Source organism: Magnolia sinica, chromosome 9, assembly GCF_029962835.1.
Source record: "Magnolia sinica isolate HGM2019 chromosome 9, MsV1, whole genome shotgun sequence".
Classification (NCBI taxonomy): domain Eukaryota; kingdom Viridiplantae; phylum Streptophyta; class Magnoliopsida; order Magnoliales; family Magnoliaceae; genus Magnolia; species Magnolia sinica.
In genome coordinates, this window is record NC_080581.1 from 90,203,885 (window position 1) to 90,225,409 (window position 21,525).

The following is a 21,525-nucleotide window of genomic DNA, read 5'->3' on the forward strand; positions in this document are numbered from 1 at the left end:
CACTGTATGAGCTGACCAGCTTGAAGCTCAAGCCAGGTCACTATGAGATGGGACTCACATAAATTCACAGACCAGATGACAAATCATGAAAAAAATTACAAAGTGTGTGCCTGCATGCAGCATTGTAGCTAACCATTCCATCATTTGGCACATTTCTCATCTGAATTGTGCATTAGGTGATGGCCCATCAGTGGGCCCTATCCAGTGACCAATCATAAAAACCAGCCTAACCATCCACAAAGGAATGCACAAGATTGAAACTCAGAATTGGATAGAGACTATGTACATATAAAATAGACGGTGCACGGAACTGAAAGAAGGCATTTACAGAGCAAGGTATAAAAGAGAATCCAGAAACACTTAGGAATGCTCTTTTTCAGAGGCCATCTATCTGAATAGAGAGAAAAAAAGCATATAGATGGGAAAATAAATAATTAAAAAAAAATAAAATGAGCATGATGAAATTTAAGCTTTGTGCAACAACAATTGGACAACAATGTCTTTATCGTTTGATCCAATTGCATTCTGTTCCCTGGTTCACCTGACCACTACTTCTATCTCTGTTCAGTTGTGCAAGAACCCTTAGCTCCTTTTTCTTTTTTCTTTTTTAAAATTCCGGTAATGTCAATTGATGGGTCAGGATGGGAGCGGAGTGATTGAGAAAGGGGCTCTACTAAAGTCCGACTCCCCTGTGTAGCCCTATCACTCATTTAGCTTGCACTAAAAAAAGAGGACTTCCCTAACTAACTAAATAGTTTTCCGGTCAGCAACATTGTCGATCATGAAACATCATCAATCATGACATCTCAGGTGTTTCTTTGAAGGAGCCTCATCCCCATTGCCGTCATCTATACCTATTATTTCTCCTATAGGCGGTAACGAGGGGTCAATTGAGATTGATGAAAATTGGACATAATTATTTTATGTTCTATGGTGGCTTCTTTTATTTTGGCTTTCTAACTAAATGCAAGCAGCTTTATCTAGTTCTACGTCCCTTTTTTAGAATAATCACCAAACCTCTACTGAGGAAGACTGAAATACAATAGAACTGGCTTTAACTGAAATTCGAGGTGCCTTAGACAAACCTTTAGACAAACCTAAAACTCCCGAGAGAGGATCTCTCAAGGAGCTCAGGTGGACGACTGTCTGGCCTGCCCAAATTTGGGCGAGAATGCCATGTCGTCCAGCGAAGCTTAGAAGAAGGTGACTTGGAGATTGCTTGGTCCAACCAAGAAAGTCGCTATTTATGGTCTAGGTATTAACGTTCTCCAAAAAGGGTTCTGTTAATAATCCCATTGGGGATGGAAAGATATGGATAGATGATGAGGCCAGGTTTTGTTTCTACTTGCTGTCCTGTCCCTGATTGGAAACTGGATTGGGGATGGAAAGATACGGATAGATGATGCGAAGGCGCAGGGAATTCTACTTACTGTCCTATCCCTGCTTGGAAACTGGATTGGAGATGGAAAGATATGGATAGATGATGAGAAGGCGCAGGGAAAAAGGTGCTGGGAGGTTTGCCCTTTTACGAAGGAGCATTGCTTCACTTCCACAACATGGGAAAGGGATCATGGGGTGAGGAGTCCACAGAATATACTAGCCCGAGCATGGGGATTTCAATGGGCTGGGCTGACATATAGGTCTTTTTGGGTCTGTAATGTTTTGGATCAGGCTTCGATGGAAGTAATAGGCCCAGGCTCCAGAAGTAAAGGCCATTAATTTATTGGGTTTTGCTCATGTCATATATAAGAGCCTGTCGGCCTGGCTTGAGCATGGTGGGGCACGCTTAATGAACAGCCCAGATCGTCCACAGAAGTGGGTGCGAGCTCAGGCAATGCATATGATTATAGGTTGGTTTGGGCCTGTTTCTTTGTTCCTGTCGTTAGCCAAGGCCATGTTCAGACCTAGGTTTTGTTTTGTGGACCAGGTCCGAGTGTGGCCCATTGATAGACCTAACCCGAGCCTGACATGTAGTGTGATGGTCCACCTTATTTTATTGCCAGCCCCTAACCCTGGACTGGCCTTAAAGATACTTCTACCCCATAAGATTAGTTGAAAGAGAAATGACTCTCTTTCTAATGTGTGTACATGTGATGCCTGGTTTCCTTGGGCCTTATCAAGTGCTTTTTGTGAGGTGTGTTGTCTACAAAAGGAGAAGAATACATGTATGTAGAGAGGTGCATGTTCATGTGGGGCCTTCCTTGATAAGAGATTGTTGTGCAGGAGAGAGTGACAGAGAAGCTTGATTTCTCCTATTTTATTGAAAAAGAAGGTTTGTAATGTTGCCCGTTGAACAGAGACATTCCAAACTGCGTAAATCCATATTCCCCATCTCTTGTTTTTCTCTTCGGCTTTTCTATTTTTCTTGGGATCTCCTCCTGTGTTTTTGCTTTGCTTGCATCGATTGCGTGCTAGAGTTTTTCATTTTCCACAACATCAACCTCCAAGAGCTGCAGATTGTGGCCATACTGCAAGAATTCAAAGCAAGTGATGGAAAGAACGTGTGAATCAACTTGTTTAAGATGGAATAGTGGAGGATTGGCTTTTCCCCTGTAAAGTCGCCGCTAGCTTTGTATTGTAAAGATTAAATGGGCCCAGCATATGCATGGAAAGCATGGCAGTGCTGTTTTCATCAATTAAAATTTCTTGTTACAAGACCAAAACAACCCTACAGATTGTCCTCAACCTACGGCTGTCAGCAGTCCAGCCCAGCCATCAGCTGCTCCACCCATCAGTCAGGCTCTATTCAGAATCTTGACTTTGCTTGGCCCAGCCCGGCAACCACCATTGACAGCTAGAGGTGGGCACGGGACGACCCGATCCAGCTAACTCAACTCATCCAACTCGGTCCGATCCGACTCGACCCGAACCAAGTAAGCTTCGCCCAATCCGAACTCAAACCGAGTCGAGTTCGAGTTACCCAGTAACTCGATCCAATTCGACCCAAAACTCAATCCAGTTAGACTCAATTCGATCCCAATTCGACCCAAAACTCGATCCAGTTAGACTCAACTCGATCCAAAACCCGACTCAACCCGACTCTCTAACCCTACCCCGACCCAATCCCAACCTCTCTTTCTCTCCCTCCCTCATCCTCCTCTTCCTCTTCCAAGCCCAGCAACCACCCACCACCATCACCCTCCCCTCTCTCCTATCCACTCCTCGTCTCTCAATCCGACTCAGTGCCAACTTGACCCAACTTGGTACTTCTGACCAGATTGGACTCGGTCCGGATCAGTCCAGGCCAGACCGAACTCGAATCAAGTCAGGCATGCTGGACTCAGTATCGAGTCGGATCGAGTTCGGGTCAGGCCTATTTCAAAACCAGATTGAGTCGAGTCAGCCCTAACTCGGTCCAACTCAACTCAATGCCCAGCTCTATTGACAGCCATACCACAAGATGGAGTGTTTGGAAGTTGCAATGTACAAGATGCAAAATAGCGAATCGTCCAAATGGCCATGCTGCTCGTTTCTCCTCATCAGAAAGCCATACATTTTGCTAATGAGAAGGGCCCCCCCATGATTCCTGATTCAGGCAAACCCAACGCAATGACCCAAACACCCCCTGACAGGGAGCACAAACCTCTACCCAGAGGAATGAAATCAAGAAAAAAAAAAAAAAAACTGTTCTAAATAAAAGGAAACACACACCCATCCCCCACACATTTTTTTTCTTTTCTTTTCTTTAGAGGCCAAAAAAAAACAGAAGAGAGTGAATTACAGTTACAGACATTTTTATAATACATTGGCATTGATGACGAGAGACGTCACCTGTGTTTTACGTGCCTTAGCACACAGAGTTGGAACCGCTTACTCAACATATCCAAATTAACCAATTTTCCATGCATTGGCTTCTTTAGAATGAGCGGGGTTCTCTTCTTCACCTTCTTACTCTTCATCTTCTCCTTTGGTGGGTCCTTCAATTTCCGCCGTATATTTCTGAGAGGCGTCACGAGGGCCCTAAATGACATCTGCCCATTCTTTAAAAAAGGAAAAAAGAAAAAAAAAAAAGAAAAAGAAAAAAGAAAAGAATAAAAAAGAGAGATCATTTCAGCAAAACAAAGGTTGTACGGGTTTGCCATTTGAATAATATATTGATCCATCAGGTTTACTAATCCTTCAAGTGTTGCCAACACATGTGCCAAGCTGGAATATGTGTATGGGATATGAGCCGTCCATCCCTGTGCAGATGCACTGCCCCAAAATTCAAGCTGGTCCACTTATTAGGTTGGTCACTGTAAGGAATACATGGATAGCCTTAAAAGAGTTGCTTTGCCTACACAAGACCACCTGATGAGTGGACCAGCTTGATTTCTCTGGATATCCACACGGTGGGGTCCACCTAGTGGTGGCTTGGATGTTCACTGTATGTACCAGCCAGGTATGGATGTGTGCTGGCTTGTAAAGGAGCTGACTAAATACACATGGGGTTTTTTATAATTGCTTCTTCGAATTAGGAAACATGCAAGCCTGGGCCAAAGCTGCATTTTTGTACGGGACAGTTTCATACATGCAGTACCACCTTCTAGTGATCCACACCATTCATCTGGAAGGCCCCCACCATGGACAAGGAATGCTCTAAAAAACTCCCCAGTAAGCTGGTCCTATCTGACCAATTGACGGCCAGAAAATGTGGAGTAAAAATTATTTGACAGAAGTCCCCCATTAGATGGCTGGTATCATACAGCAGAGGAGATTTTTGGTCCATATACAATCCATAGTAGGCCCCACCAGAGGAACAATCTGGTTCACTGAAGTGGACCGCACCTGTACAGAAGGCTGGTCCAATGGAAAAGAAAATGCCATCGATTTCAGGCCGAGCATTGTCAATTGCTTCTTTTGAATTTTGGCCCAAAAGGTTCTTGAAAATAACAGAGGGACTGAAGAGAGAAGAGGACCTGATGTCTGTTGCTGGCAGTCCCTGTGATATCTGCAGGTGATGATGACTCATCACTGACTTGCACTATAGGGGAGCATCTCCCCCAGCTCTCTCGACTCGAGCTTGAAGAAGAACAGCACTTCTCATTCTGCCCATTTGCTTCATCCTGTAAAGTCAGCAATCTCAGGAAATTTCAGCCAACAACAGGACAGCGTTCTGGACCATGTACGTATGCATCAGTGAGGCTTTTCGCCATTATGAACAGCAAATGGCAAAGACAGGAGTCCCAAATGAATGGTTGCAAACAGCCTGATGAGGATAGCATCAACTCGAATTCATTCAAGCATGCCACAAGAATGCTACATTGCAAAAGTATTAAAAAGGATATAGTGTTCCACAAATACTTCTACCAAGGAGAGTTCAAAAACCTGAAAACTCGACAGGACTCAATCTCCATCCAGGTCAGGTCGACTTGAACACTTGACTAAGTCTCTGCTTGACTTGACTCAGTAGTCAGTAATTAATTTAAAAATATATAACATAGTAACAAATATTTAGGGGATGTTTGGTTACTGAAGAAGTTCCATTCGGACAGCCTTATCCAAACAAGCATATGTCCATGGTTCGTCAAAAAAATAAAATGAAAAATGGATAGGGTACTAACTTCAATAAAACCAAAGACAAGGCTGTTCAAAAACTAGCCGTTTTGTGGATTGAGTGATATAGACAGTTGGTTTTAACTCATTTTCCATAAAATAGAGAGTAGTGATTGTTTATAGATATGCATGGCACATATGCCACGTAAGTTGCACGTGTGAATGTCACATAAGTGAGACTGCTTGTCTTCTACAACCCCATACGTGCCACATTCGACCTAAAAGTGCCACCACATGCCTACCCATGTGTACATACACTGTGCATGTGCCACATATGCCATTATTAATCTACAAGTGTGTTGCATGTCCACAAGTGCCACCACATGCCTACCCATGTGTACATACACTGTGCATGTGCCACATATGCCATTATTAATCTACAAGTGTGTTGCATGTCCACACGTGCCAATGTACCTAATGTGTACAAGAGCTACATGTGTCCAGATACGGTGTCTGACAAACAGCAGACAAAATAGTCCCCTCATAGAAGCATGTTTAGACACCCTTGGGTTGGATGGAGGTGTCCAAAAAGTTCTATCCAAACACAACTTGGACGGTAACCAAACGGGCCCTAAAATAGTTAAGGATAAAAGATATTGATGCAGGACATGAAAATTAAATATGATATGCGAGATTTCAGGCTTAAGATCACGTTAGTTCAGAAACAATTACACAAATTTCATATCCCACATGAAAGTCCAAACATTCAATTAAGGGGAATCTATGCGGGTCCAGGCCTACACATGATAGGGCTAGATCAATAAAAATTATGAACCAAACGATACTCAAAGATAAGAAATAATCATCCACACATACATAGTAATCAGTCTCTAATCCAAGTGATTCACCAATTTTAAATCAAGGAACCCTAGGGTAAGAAAAGGGGCATAAATTTGGGGATTTGAGTAATTTAGTGTTAGGTTTAGGGATTTTGGGTGAAAACGGAGTGAAAGAGAGGAGAGAGACGAACCAGAGAAGTATCGCACGCGTGGACAACAACAATGGCCCAGACGCACGTGCGTGTGATCACGGCCGCACGTGTGTGGGGCCCACTATTCAGAAAAAGGCCACCTTAACCCTGGTCGGCTAGGGATGGACTCCAAAACTCCCAAATCTCAGCTCGAGCCGATGTACAGTTTGTGCGTGGTGCTTAGTCGAAGTTTCAGCCCTCCTGTAGGGCCAGATTATGAAATCCTGATGTGGAGAGGAGAATTGCTGCAATAGATGATTGATTCGAAGTGTAGATAATGGGGTGAGATGAGAAGAAGGGATGGTAGAAGATGGGTAGTAGAGATGACGATGGTTGGGGGCGAATTGGAATAGATGTGGCTTCGCACCACGGTAGTTAACCTTTCGATGAAGGGAGGGCTTCGCACCCAATTAGGCTTCACAACTCAGAGAGTAGGAAAATGCAGAATTTTTATTAATCTTCAATTAATGAAAAGAACTACAAGGGGTGCCTATTTATAGGAAAACCCTATACCCAAAACTCGCACCATGTGCACAACCTATTACTTGGCGATGAAGTAAACTAAAATAAAAACCAAACAAAGAAATCTAAAGCGTTTACGATGTTCTAAATAATAACAATAAGCAAAACCTAAAATATGAAATCAATCCGACTAGCAGGCCATGATCATGAGATCCCATGATGGGCTTTTCTTGATTATCGGGCCCATTTTTTGAACAAAAGCTGTCTTCTAGCAGGGGGGCCCTCCCTGGACATCGTCATCGATCCAGATCGACGGTGGGGCCCTCCGTGTGTACATGCGTAGGGGGCGGCGTGCGTGCGCTTGATGTCCCCATCAGATATAAAATAGCTAAATGATCAAGGGCACTCTATTATGTTGGTGGTAGACTTTGCTTCGATCATGAAGGCCATGAGTCCAAATCTCACCACCACTTTCAAATGTTTATAAAAAGAAAAAATGACAAACCGAGTCAATTGGTTTGAGTCACTACAAGTCATGTCGAGTCGACCAAGTCAGCAAAGCTGACTAGAGGAGTCTTGCTGAGTCAGAACCCAGTCAAATTCAAGCAAGTGTTTCCTAGTGATTCAGCCGGAAATCTCATCAAGTCGAGATGACTGGGCCAAGTTCCAAATCAAGTCACTAACTTTCAAAACGATGCTAGCAAGTACAGACAGAAGAATGATCATAGACAGTCTGTAAGGAAAAAGATGGAAAACCAAAGGGTGAGGAAACTTACCACTATATCCGTAAAATCTCCAGACTCGGAAAGCAATTCACCCATCGATTTTGTAGCTGAAACTGTCTCTGCAAAGTGCAAATACAAGTTACTGAGATGATTAACATTTTTTATTTTTTTTTTATGCAAATAAAGCCAATCCAAATTTAAAGACAAAATTACGGATTCTTACCATTTGACAACCAGGGAAGCACTGATGATGAGCTTGCCGCATCTGTGGTAATCTCACATAATCTCTGAAAAATAGCATTCTATCAGCAAAGAAACTTTTTTTTCTTTTTCTTTTTTCTTTATTCTATGGCAGCAAACAAACTATATATATATATATATATATATATATATAAAGTAGCATCACTTTTTCCAAAAACTGGAGGCCAGGAAAGGGAAGCCACCTTCCTATACAAGGGCAATCTCTACTAATGCCCTCAGCTGAGGTGTCAGTGAAATCAATAGCTTCTCAACCAATATGGTTAAACGAAATGTTTATTATAGAAGTCAAAGTACAAATTGCATTGTAAATAAATGTCCCAATGTTTGGAATGGATTGGCTGCATAGGAAAAAAGACATTACTCCAAATCCAGACAAGCATAGGTGACATGCAATTGTTGCATCAGTTAACTTCAAATAAGTCGATAAACTAAAGTCATATCATCAGCATGAGCATCATCTAAGCCTTATCCCAACTAATTGGCAAAATTTATATAAAAAGTAAACTCTCTCTCTCTCTCTCTCTCTCTCTCTCTCTCTCTCTCTCTCTCTCTCTCTCTCTCTCTCTCTCTCTCTCTCTCTCTCTAAATTCTAAATAAATGAAAACCCTGGTAATTGCTTTTGACTCTCTCTCTCTCTCTAAATTCTAAACAAATGAAAACCCTGGTAATTGCTTTTGACTCTGTTTTCCTTTAAAGCAACTTTAAGAAATCCTTAAAACATTATAATTGTTCAGGAGAATCACCTCATTTTTACCCGCACTGGCCTCCAAGTTCCCCAAATGACAAAAATTCTGAAGCAAACTTGAACGTGCTGATGAAAATTGGGGAGGTTGTAGGACATTGTACAAGAAAATGGAGACCGAATCATAATAAAATTGTGGTCGGTGGGAATTGTGGTCTCCCTCAAATTTAATAATATTCTTATCTCCCTGCAAAAGAGTTTTAAAAATTAAAAAAATATATCAGAAACTCTGTGCTATTTTACTTTCGTAAAGGATGTGTGTAGGATATCCAAGCCATATTATATCAGGTGGCACATACCACTTAGATCATCTGGCCAAAAAATTAGGCTGGTTAACTGCCAAGTAGGCCAAACGAGTACAAAAACAACGGATGGACTAACCATCCATCTCAGAAGAGTTCACCAACTTGATTTTCTGGATAGATGATACACACAAAGGGTGCCACCTGGCACAAGGCTTGGATATCCTATGCATGTGCTAGGTTGGCACAGCTCTCCACATCTAGAGGTGAATGTAGATTATTACATGTGGCACCAACCAACTTCAGTTTAACTGACATGTATGACAAAAGAAATTTTAAGATGTATAAATGGCAATATAGAAATCTTGCATTTAAATAAATAATACCGCATACGACTCAAAGATACGATCAGAATGATGCGGCTGAATGAATATATCCCCAGTAGCATGTCCAAATAAAGCTGGAATGAAAGTCTTGGGTGCAACCTGCAGGCATGGCAGAAAATTGACATATTATCTTCAGAATGTCCTATTTGAAATTTTGACTTTAAACAAATCATGGAGAAAATTATGTAACTTAAAACAACGTGGTGTGTCAGTGTCGGATGCGAACACAAGGCAAGATACACAGCAACCATGGAAAAACCTAACAGAATGACAGCTCCTAACAGTTATGTGGCAATGATGAAAGATATAACATTATATCAACATTAGTTCATAAAAGAATATGAAATAGGCAATTGTCTCGATATATAAACTACATTGAAAATATTTACACCATTGCAAAGACAATTCTTCTACCATTTTAGCAAAGTGCCCTTAGCTCTTAAATTTTTAGAACCAATTAACTTATGACGAGTAGCATTCCAAGGAAGAATTTCTGCAATTTTCTTCTGAATGGAGTGTTGACTCGTCCCTTTGGAACCTTAAATATATCATTATTAAGTTTGCATTGAACAGGGAAGCACTTGAAATCAAATTAGTTTCTTTCTTCTGTTTTTTTTCAGAAACACTAATTTTTACATCTGGTAATGCCATCAATTGACAAACCTGTAAGCAATTTAGGTTCATAATGTCAAACTTAGCCTTCTTCTGAATGACCCGCCGCATTAACTGAACACCCACCTTAACCTGATGGAGAAAAAAACAGGAAAAAAATAAAATAAAATCTCAGTGCAATGACTAATATCTTGAAAAATCTAAATTTTTATTTGACATTCAAACTTCTTCAATTTGCACCATTAGCCATGCAGACATTTAACAGATCAGCTAGAAGGATAAACATGACAGCATAGTTTTGGAAAATTATAAAGCATGGAATGATGTGTTACGATTCTTCCACCCAGTAGTCATGTTAAAGATGAGAAAAATGCAACCAAAGAGGTAAGAAGTGTCTGAATCAAATTACAAATCCATGTAGCACAGTTATTCCTATAAACACTAGTGTGTCGTAACTTCGCAACTCATTCAAGATCAACAAGTTATCTCATGCACCGCAGCAACAGTTCCATTACATCCTGTGAAAATCTCTTAAAGGTCTAAGCTACTCTAACAATCTATCCAACTTGCACAAATTTGTTTATAAAGAAAAAGGCATTTGGGTTGGAGGATCTGAGAGAAGGTCAAAGATCCATGGTGCTCTAGCATTTCTAGAAAACTGGATCCCACTTTGACTGGAACTAATTCCATTACAAAATGGAGCTCCCATTTGAACGTCTGAAAGAAGGGTCAAAAGTGAAATAGATAGGTCTTAATGTCAAGAACAAAAGAACTTCTCACTTTCCAACATATAACATTGAGAATCAGGAGAATCGACTTCACAACTGAAAATTGTCTTACATCCATGTTTAGATGTTTCTTCTACATTGGTCGTCTCCATTGTTGTCATGTTCGACCACATATGTGCATATCCATATGCAGATCACATATGCAATGTGGCACATATGCAATGTATGGGATCGCATATTGGCTAACGGTTGGCACATTATTATTATTATTATTTTGTTAAAAAATAACTTTTTTCCCTATAAAAAGGTTTCCAAACCTCCATTTGCAATATTCTCACTCCAAAACTCTCTTATTTCTCATGTCTCTCTCTCTCTCTCAATCTCTTTTCTCACGTCTCTCTCTCTCTCTCGTTCTCTCTCTCTCTCTCTTGGAAGATCAAGATTCAAGCACTTGATGTTTAATTCATTGTTTAATTGATTTTATTTCTCTCAAATATATTTTAAATATGTAAAATTAGTTATCTATTAGCTTAGGAAAGTTTCTCTTAATTTCTTATAGTTTTTTGAATTTTTCCAAATTTTTTTGTAAAAAAAAATTTCAAAAAGAATATATATATATGCGGTCGCATATGCAATTGTGCAATTGCATATGCACAATTGCATATGCACATAGGCATATGCAATTGCACATGAGATTCAACAACATTGGTTGTCTCCTCACCAGACTGCTATAACATGGCATGAGAACATTCCCATCATGAAACACATCACCAAACTTGAGGTTCTTGTTTCCCCAACAACTACTATCAGAAATTACCTTTCAAAAACTACTGATAGAGGACTTTGAGGTCATCAAATGGTCAAAACAATCAAGGTATAGTCAGTAGTCATTTTGAAACAAAATTATCAATGAATAGACCATAATTAATTTCCCTTTTTTTTCACAGTATGTCAGCATGATGTGATGCTGCTTTGTTTAAGCTTGTCACCTCACTCTATTCGCTAACAAAAACACATTACAACTGCAGAATCAACCATTCTATCAGTTTATTACAAGCATGAATCTAGAGTAAATTGCTGAGAAAAGAGATGAACACCATACCGTGAATTTAGGAAGACGGATTTTGTAAACATCCACCAGTTCCATCATCAGATCAAATAAGTTGGAGAAAGCACTGTCCAACACTATCCCAGCAATAGATGGGTCTTCTGCTCCATAAAGAAGGCTGCAATAAATTACAAGAGCAAGACATTAGTGATAGAAAATGGCCTGTGCAAGGGCAAGCCATGTTAGCCTCTTTTTTTTGGGTAGTTATACTAGGTCTGAACTCAAACCCAATATAATTCTCTTGAATGTTTAATTATGAAAGTAACCAAAGTAAAACTTCAGATTTTTCCAAATGCTACACTAACATACATAAAGTGGAACCAAAATCTTATGAGCGTCCAATCACAAAAACTAAGATTGGGTGAAAATGTGCAAATTACTTATAGACAAACGGCGCATGGGCACATCACAATGTACAGATGCGGCAGCCTTAAGATGCATATGGATTCTAGAGAATTGTTAGCCCCACATGCACCTCTTCACAGAGCTGTGCATACTAACCTGGAACATGTTAAGGGCATGGTGTAGCAGGGGGGATCTACCGCACAGATGATCTTGCCAAAGAAATCAGATTATACAAGAAATTAATAAAATTACCTCACATTGATGTTGCAACAATTCAGTCAGACATTCACGCATGCACGCAGGTGCACAGGCACACAAACGTACTCGAACGCCCACATGTACACATGCACGCGCACACTCATATGCACGTACATCCATGCACACACTCGCATGTGTATGTGTCTGTATGTATTTACACATACATATACATACGTGTGTGTGTGTGGAAGAAATGCTAATCTGAAAATGTTTTCACCATAGTTGTGGTGCAAACGGTTGAAAATGGGCCCCATGTGGAGTGTAGGACATCTATTCATGCACCAGGTGTGCCAATTACTTTATGGGGGACCCAAAAGTTCAGGCTGATCCAATCATCCAATGGGGGACACTCACCGTGGAAAGGCCCTATATCCAGTGGGGACAACGGAGATGTGTGCATGTCATCCAATTAGTGCATCGGGTACACCGTACACCCCACCATTACAAATTGACACTAAAAAAAATGAGCCCAATCCAACAATCAGGTGGGCCCCACAACTTAAATTTGTGTGTGTGTGGCAATTTGTATCATTTTCTCTGGTGTGGCACATACCTTGGCGTCAGCATGCCATTCAACCCATGCACCAGGAATGCCCCAACATGATCATGGGACAACCCAAACTCAGACCAATCCACTGGTCGGGTGGACTGCCACTGGAATTTGTACGTTTTTTCCATTTTTTTTTTCATCCTTTTCCATGGTGTGGCCCACCTGATGGTTGCATCGGCCTGATTTTTGGGGCATCCATTTTCATGATGGGACATAACTAATGGACAGGTTGAATATATTCTCATTACTGTAAAAAAAAATAAAAATGGACAGGTTGAATATCGTGCACAGCACCATGTGGGCCCCATTTTCAACTGGTGGACATGAGCCTATCTATGTGAGTCTGTGTGTACATGAGAGAGAGAGAGAGAGAGAGAGAGAGAGAGGCATACAAATGCAGATTTTTACAAGTAGAAAAAAAAAAAACGCAAATGGCCTTCAAATTAAAGCTAATAGATCATGATACTAGATTTCAGCAATCAAGAAATTATCGGTTCTGAGATTGTGTGATTAACTACCTTGTGACAGCACCCATAGATCGTCCCCAAAGCCCTATGCATGAATTTTTTGGGTCGCTTCGTAGATAGGACACCACAGTTCTAAGATCATCTTTCTGACATATAGATAAACAAACACATAAAAAACTTGAGAGCAATAAACGCTGAGCAATGAAAGTTGGGTGTTCATAAAGAGAACAAATCACCATACCTCATGCCAACCAAGGCTGACATAATCGCCATCAGATAAGCCAGAGCCAGAAAAATCAAGAGTAAAGACAGTTATATTTGAAGGAAGTAGAATAACAGCTACATCATTTGCATCTGCTCTACAACCGCTGCAACAGCCAATTAGAAAGAGATGAACAAAGTTCAGCTCCCTTCAGACCAGAAGTTCTAATGAACAAGGATTAGTTCCCATGAACAAAACATGAGACAACAGACGACACATCCAATAATCAAGATGGACAATTGGTTCACATAAAGGACTTATACGGAAGTATCCATCAAGAAATATATGAAATCTGACACTGATAATGCACTAAATGATGAAAAAATATTGGAAAAAAAAAAACTAACAACAAACAACCACAACCTACCTATTTCCATGGCAATAAATGACACAAGGAAGGGGAGTGCTTTCCGGAAAGGGAGAAGGAATATAATGACTGCACTTCAAGGTATGGCCTCTTCCATTTTGAAGCTGTAAATTTAAAATGAGGTATTCTAGAAGTGTTAACAAACATTACAATAACGGAAATAAATTTGTGCATAATGGATGAAAAGACAGAAAAAACCTCGATAACCGATCTCCGTACTTGCCTCCAAGTCTTGCCGTCTGTACGTTTTGCCTGCAAGGGTGAATTCTTGTTCCCATAAATATTGGTCTGGATTATACTCTGACCTGTATTTCCATCATATCAGGGAGGGTGGCAATAGAGAAAAAGGAAAAAAGGAAAAGCTAATAATTAGGCCGAGAAATATCTAGATTCTAAAGTTCTGACCGAAGAGCTAAAAGAAACACTCTAGGATATGGAATTGCATGAGGCTAAAACAAATGGAGAAAATAGCAGTGTTTTAAATAGCGTGTAACAGTGTTCAAAATATCGGTATCGCACTATGTCTCACACCCTTGGGATACAGATACGTATCGGTTATCGCACGGGATATATCGTTTGTATCGCATAATTTATCGCACTTTTTGGGAAACATGGGGAAACATTGAGGAAATGGTTGAAATTTTTAATGAAACTCTGGGGATTGTTAAAAAAGCCCTTAATACACACTTTTAAATCATAACATCTCAAAAAAAATATGCACATAATAAGTTTCCTTTGTATAGGGTCCTAAGCTATGCAATGTTTAACTGAACTAATGCAATTATATTTAAATTGGATACATGATATTTATAAATATATCATAGTCATGTATGAAAACACAACCAATTCATTGAAAAGCAAAAGAAGAACTGAAGAAGTAAAATTTGAGAAATATTCATATCAATGATGGGGACTAGTTGTGGTCTAGACCCACATAGAGTTGCGTGGTGGCTCGTAATCATCATCTCCATCTCAATTTGGAAGCAGTTTTACATTCCTCCCATTGGTGTGGCCTACCATAGTTTTTTAATCAGGCAGCTTTTGTATGTACGGATCACCAGATGAACAATGGATTTTACATTTACAACATGTCAGATGGAAAATAAATGACATGGTGGACCCTGAAGTGACGTCACCAAGTTCTATAGGGCCCACCATGATGTGTGTTGTATCCACACCGTCCATCCATTTGGAGATATCATTTTAGGCCATGAGAAAAAGAATGAGTCAAATCCAAAGCTCGAGTGGACCCCACCACAGAAAACAGTGAAGAGAAGGACGCCCACCATTAAAAATTTCTAAGGGCCACAAAAATTTTCAATCAAGCTGAAATTTGTTTTTTCCCTTCTTTCATGTCTGTCTTAACTTATAAACAGGTTGGATCTCAAATAAACATCATAGTGGACCTTAGGAAGCTTTCAACAGTGGGCATCCCTCTCCTCACTGTTTTCTGTGGTGGGGTCCACTCCAGATTTGGATCTGACTCATTCTTTATCTCATGCCTTAAAATGATATAGCAAAATGTATGGACGGTGTAGATACAACACATACATCATGGTGGGCCCCACAGAACTTGGTGCGTCACTTCAATAGCCAGTCTGGCTACGCAACCTGTCAATATCTTCAGCGTGCAAACGCGGATTGCATACTACCCCCGCCCGTCCCTAGCTCCGAACGGGCAGTTCTGTGGGCAGGCCCACCGTGATGTATCTGTATATCCATGATGTATCTGTACATCCAAGCCGTCAATCCCTTTTCTCAGATTATTTTAAGGCATGAGCACAAAAATGAGGCAGATCCAACGCTCAAGTGGACCACACCAAATAATAAGCTAGGTTGCATTAAAATGCATAAAGCATTAAATGTCAGTTGCTTTAATGCTGGTGGTCGGTGCTCTGTGGGCCCCACCATAATGTATTTGTTTCATCCATTCCGTTTATCCATTTTTACGGATCATTTTAGGGATTGATACAAAAAATTATAGGGATGTAAATCGTAGGTGGACCACACCACAGGAAAACAATAATGATTGGATATCCACTATTAAAATCCTCCTAAGGCCCACTGTACTATTTATTTGACATCATCTGTTGATTGGGTCCTAAAGACCCAGATGAAGGGAAGAAATAAATATCAGGTTGATCCAAAGCCTTTATGGCTCCCAAAACGTTTTTAATGGTCAACGCTCATTCAACACTGTTTCCTGTAATATGGTCCACTTGAGTTGTGGATATGGTTTAATTTTGGGCTCAACACCTAAAATTGTCAGCAAAAACGGATGGATGGCGTGGATAAACCTCATACAATCACGGTGGGCCCAACAGAGTTTACTCAGTAAGATAAGAGCGTACTACGCTCAGTGTGCAATCCCACGCCCGTCATTAACGAGGCACATTACGTCACCAAGTTATGTGGGTCCCCCCAAGATGTATTTTTTGTATCCACACCGTCCATACATTTGAAGAGATCATTTTATGGCATGAGCCAAAAAATGGGTCAAATCCATAGCTCGAGTGGAGCCACCATAGAAAACAATGGAGAGAGTGAGGCCACCATTACAAACTTATTAAGCTCTGTGAGGTCCACCATGATTTATGTATTTTATTCGATCCATCCATCCATTTTACCAGATAATTTCAGGGCTTTAGCACAAAAATAAAGCATATACAATGTTCAAATGGGCCACACCGTAGAAAACAGTTGAATTGAACATCTACCGTCGAAAATTTTTTGAGGGCCACAAAAGTCTTTAATGAATGGATCAAGCTTATATTTGTATTTTCCCTTTATCCACCACGTCTGTATGATCTTATTAATGGTTTGGATGGCCAATAAACATCACTGTAGGGCTGAGAAAGGTTTCAACGGTAGAAATTAGTATCACCACTGTTTCCTGTGGTATAATCTTAGACTTTTCTAAAATTTAGGATCAACCCCTTAAATTAGATGGGAAAACGGATAGACAGCGTGGATGGACCACATACATTAAAGGTGGGCCCAAGTGAGTTTACTGAGTACCATAAGAGCGTATTGAGTAACGCATCACGCACCGATCGCATTTTCATGAAGTGGATTGCGTACTGAGTAAACTGTGGGGCCCACCGTCATTCATGCACTATATCAACTCCGTACATCAGCTTTATCATATAATTTTAGGGCTTTAAACCAAAATTTAATCATATCCAAATTTTTGGTGGACCACACCACCTGAAATAGTGTGAATTGAAGTCTACCGTTGAAAAGTTCTCGGGGCCCACAAAAGTTTTAGATCAAGATGATATTTGTGTTTTCCATTCTTCAATGTCTGCATGATCTTATGAATAGTTTGGATGACAAATAAACATCATCGGGGGCCTTAGAAATGTTTCAACGGTGGAAATCAATACTTCCACTGTTTCCTTTGGTATGGTCTACGTGAGCTTTTAATATACTTCAGTTTTGGGCTCAACCCCTAAAATGATCTGGAAAAATGTATGGACGGTGTGGATAAACCACATGAATTCACAGTGGGCCAAACAAAGTTTACTCAATACGATGAGAGTGTACGAAGTAACTCAGTACGCGTCCCGATTTCATTTTAACCCATCCGCGCGATCCATTTTCACCCATCCGCGCCCCTCTCCTTCACATTCCCTCTCCTTCACAAACGCATGCGTTCCGGAGCGACGTTCACGGCGAGGTTTCCTCAATTCGGCCTGATTTCTCGCCGGAATCTCGGAAAAATTCCCACAGACGCTCTCCAATCATCGAAGAAAGAGGAAAATTAAAGAAAATTGGGAAAGCGTACTTACCTGTCGAATGGCCCACCTCCGATCACCGATCTTCGCTGCAGCCTACAGATACTCTCCGATTTCTCTTCTTTTTTTTTCTGATTCATTTTTTTTTTTATTCTTCACACATACGCAGCTTTTTATGGTCGGTTGTGGCAATATCAACGATATATCACGCGATATTGACAATACATTGGCCGATATCTGAATTTTGGATTTTTTGGTATCTTTTGGGGGTTATCACGAGGGTTTCATCTTGTAGGGGTGCGATAACGATAATATCGGCCGATAGTATCGATATTTCGAACACTGGCATGTAATGTAGCATAGCGTTTGACCCTCTATAGTACTTAATATTTTTAATTAAAATAATAGAAATTTTTCATAAAATTTACAAGATGCATAATTCCTATGAGTTCTTGTCTGCGAATTTGGATCACCAACCACATATTTCCCTGCAAAATCCCTCTCTCTCTCTGTGTGCATCCACAGCCTTGTGGCTATGAAGAAAGGCTTGAAGAACCACTAACAATGAGATTTTTTTTTTTTTTTGGGGGGGGGGAGCCAAAGGAGCATGGCGGATTAGGAATAAGGAACCTCCAGAAGATGAACTTAGCTCCAATGGGTAAGAGGCTTTAGAGATTGGGGGTGGAGGAAGATGGGCTGTGGAACAGGGATACTGCCAGCAAATACAAGGTAGAGGAGGGTAGGTGGGACCCCAACAATGGCTCAATATATGTCATCTAGCATATGGAAAATTATGCTAAAAGTGGGTGCTTTTTCAATAGGTGCATGTCCTACATTCCTGGATATGGCTCTCGAATGAGGAGATTTCTGAGTATGTTCACCTTTTGGAAGTGCAGCATGGCCATAACATGGTGCTCTCAGATAGGGATAGAAGGGTGTGTATATTTGATAAATTGAGTCACTTCATGATCAAGTCTTTCTACTTGGCCATCAACTCCCCATTGATCTCTAGAGTTCAAGACTCTAGTCATCTTATTGGTAATATATGGGATCTTGCGTGTCACGATTGATCACTTGAGGAACGGGAATGTAACCATCACAAATGGATGCATTCTGTCTTAGGGAGGCAGAGTTGTTGGATTTCCTGCTTATGCACTGCTCCTACTCAATTGCAATATGGCAGCATTTTTTAGGCTATTTGAAGTGGCCTGGGTAATGTTGTCCTCAATTAATGATTTTGTTAGAGCTTGGCAGGAAAAGAAGCGGGAGAGTAGGGAGAGTAGGACTGTTCTTTAGAGGCTCTCTTTATATATATATATATATATATATATATATATATATATATATATATATATATATATATACACACCTTGTGGGTGATTTGTTAAGAATTCAACAATAGGACATTCCGGCATAAGTGGTGCATGGTGGATGTTGTGTTTCTTAAGGTGAAAAAGTTAGTGGTGGATTGGGCAAGGTCATCTAAGTATTTTGTTGCTTCTCTAGGGGAATTTTTTCAAGGGTTATTGGGGAGTTCTTTTCAATTGTATTATTTGGATGGTGCCTCATCATCTTGTTTTGTAACCTTTTGCTTTTTCTAATAAAATTTCTTAGGTATCCCTCCCAAAAAAAATAAAAATTGCCCTGCTAATTCTGCAGATCAAACTGGAAAATGTTATTCACTACTAGTCATTTCCAACTATGACATTTTGAGATGTCATAAGCCTCTAGATTATTCAGATTGGCATACTAGTAAACAATCAGTCTCTTATTAACTCTTCCCAAACTGTCGAAAAAGGATGATTCAGTTGTTTCTAAACTAAAGCTATTCCTTAATGACAGTGCTCCCCTCTGGTAATATTTATTGGCCATGTTCTTTAAATAAATAAATAAATAATTTATTTTTTAAAAAAAAAGGCATAAGTGGAGATCACAAATGGGGTAGCAACCTTTCTATGCACGTCAACCAGGCAATTCAACAAATAAACATAGTGCATATATAAAATAACTCATGAAAGGTAATATTTCTAACCAGAACATGCATATGCTTTCACCATTAGAACGGACAAGGTGCATCGTTAAAAAAAAAAAAAAAAAAAAAAAACAAACTCTATGACTTGTACCTAGGAGGCCGAATAATGAAATTGATGAACTGATCAATCATTGTCTTGATATCCCTCAAGCGTAGGAAGCAAAGTCTCTGAGAACCTCAAATTCAATCCTCTAAAGCCAACGTAATTTCAGCCTGATAATCTTCTAAATCCAAATGATATCAATCCTCCTTGTGTGATCTGCAGCCTCCAAAATACCCCGCAGAGATCGGACAAAATCACAGAAACTCTGAGAAGACAGATCTCCACCGAATAATAAAACGGAAGCAGAACTCACAATATATTCTGCTTAATCTTCGGCCTTTCCAGATCGAACGGTACAAAATAACTCCACAGTTACAGATGATAACCCCTGAGCTCGACCTGATAATCCGTCTGCATCGAATTCATCACATCTTATTTTAGTCTCAGGCTGTCTGACAATCTAAATTTACAATATATCACGGAAAAAGAAAGCAGCAGAAATTTCTCAAATAAGACCTTGAATCCCAACCATTTCCCAATGCAACATTTCAAGAACAGCAAAAGAAATTCACTAGTACAAAAAGTAAAACCCTAAAAGTAGCAAGGAATGCCTCAAAACTCAACCTGATAATTAAATTCCATCAAATTCACCACGTTTTCCACCAAAAACTCCACAAACGAAATCCGAAGCTCAACATGCAGAAAAGAAAAACACCGGAAATCGTAACAAAGTCCTTGAATCTCCGCCAAATTAGCTCAAATCCGTGGCCTCAAATTCCCACCAAAAGTTCCACAGAGCATAATCCAAAGCTCAAATTGCAAAAAGAAAAACCCTAGAAATCGCAACAAAAGCCTCGAATCTCGACCTCACAGTGGAATTGAATTATATAAAATTCATCGGTTTTTTCACAATTTCACATTTCCACATATCACTGAACCCTCAATGGCAGGAATCTGAGGCCCAAACCACCAAAAGAACGCTAGAAATAGAGGCGAAAAGGCCGATTCTCGACCTCAAATCGTTTCACGAAGAAGAACATACAGGAAAATCCCAGAGGAACGGCAATTCATACAACGACAATAGGAAAATGCTGGCGAGATTCCATTCAGATAGATATATATATATATATATATATATATATAGAGAGAGAGAGAGAGAGAGAGAGAGAGAGAGAGAGAGAGATTTAAACAGGCCGTTGATTTTCCCTCCTTCCACACGGAAGGAGATTTTTCATGTGAATCGTATTCTTAAAATACGCAGTGTGCGCGTTTACACATACGGAGAGAGAGAGAGAGAGAGAGAGAGGGAGGAGCAGTAGCTTTCCCGACGCAGAAACCGAAAAACACCCCGAACGAAAACTCGAATTCGCTTCAGCGATTGTTTAGCTTTATCCGGCGAAGATTCCCGAAATGCCAAATACACAGACAGCTCCTTCTGTTTTAACCGTACACATGGAATAGCCGTTTAAAAACGACTGCACCGGACGCGACTTCGCTGCGACCCTGGAACAGCGATGTGGGGGGGACCTTGACCGTAGAGCCAGTTCGATGTATGCGTTTGTACATCCACGCCGTCCATCTGTTTTTCAGCTACAAAAATGAGGGAACGGGTTGGCTACTCCCCCTGACACCAGCCAATGGCTGGTGGTCGGTGCTCTGTGGGCCCCACCATGATGTATGTGTTTCATCCATG

At 40.3% G+C, this 21,525-nt stretch overlaps 1 protein-coding gene across 4 annotated transcripts; it reads right to left on the minus strand.

Moving 5' to 3' along the window:
* Positions 1-3,447: 3,447 nt before the first annotated feature.
* Positions 3,448-21,238, minus strand: LOC131256047 (uncharacterized). 4 transcript variants are annotated; one of them, XM_058257056.1, is made up of 14 exons: positions 20,457-21,237; positions 19,881-20,243; positions 14,244-14,325; positions 14,021-14,124; positions 13,633-13,759; positions 13,443-13,537; positions 11,766-11,889; positions 9,987-10,067; positions 9,324-9,422; positions 8,697-8,882; positions 7,916-7,979; positions 7,744-7,811; positions 4,899-5,045; positions 3,448-3,971 (listed from the first exon to the last, which is right to left on the minus strand). In XM_058257056.1, the coding sequence occupies exons 2-14, from the start codon at positions 19,919-19,921 to the stop codon at positions 3,768-3,770; spliced, it is 1,422 nt and encodes a 473-aa protein (XP_058113039.1). In that variant the 5' UTR covers positions 19,922-20,243; positions 20,457-21,237; the 3' UTR covers positions 3,448-3,767. The 4 variants fall into 4 exon arrangements, with proteins under 4 accessions (XP_058113039.1, XP_058113038.1, XP_058113040.1 ...); XM_058257055.1 differs by having other exon boundaries at positions 3,448-3,980; positions 20,457-21,235; XM_058257057.1 differs by lacking the exon at positions 8,697-8,882 and having other exon boundaries at positions 3,448-3,980; positions 20,457-21,236.
* Between the last annotated feature and the right edge of the window lie 287 nt (positions 21,239-21,525).

Coding starts and splice junctions, on each gene's coding strand:
- LOC131256047 (XM_058257055.1), bottom strand. CDS start 19,921: ATGATTGATCAGTTCATCAATTTCATTATTCGGCCTCCTAG. Junction 14,125..14,243: donor ACAGACGGCAAGACTTGGAG/GCAAGTACGGAG, acceptor TTAAATTTACAG/CTTCAAAATGGAAGAGGCCA. Junction 13,538..13,632: donor TCAGCCTTGGTTGGCATGAG/GTATGGTGATTT, acceptor TCTATATGTCAG/AAAGATGATCTTAGAACTGT.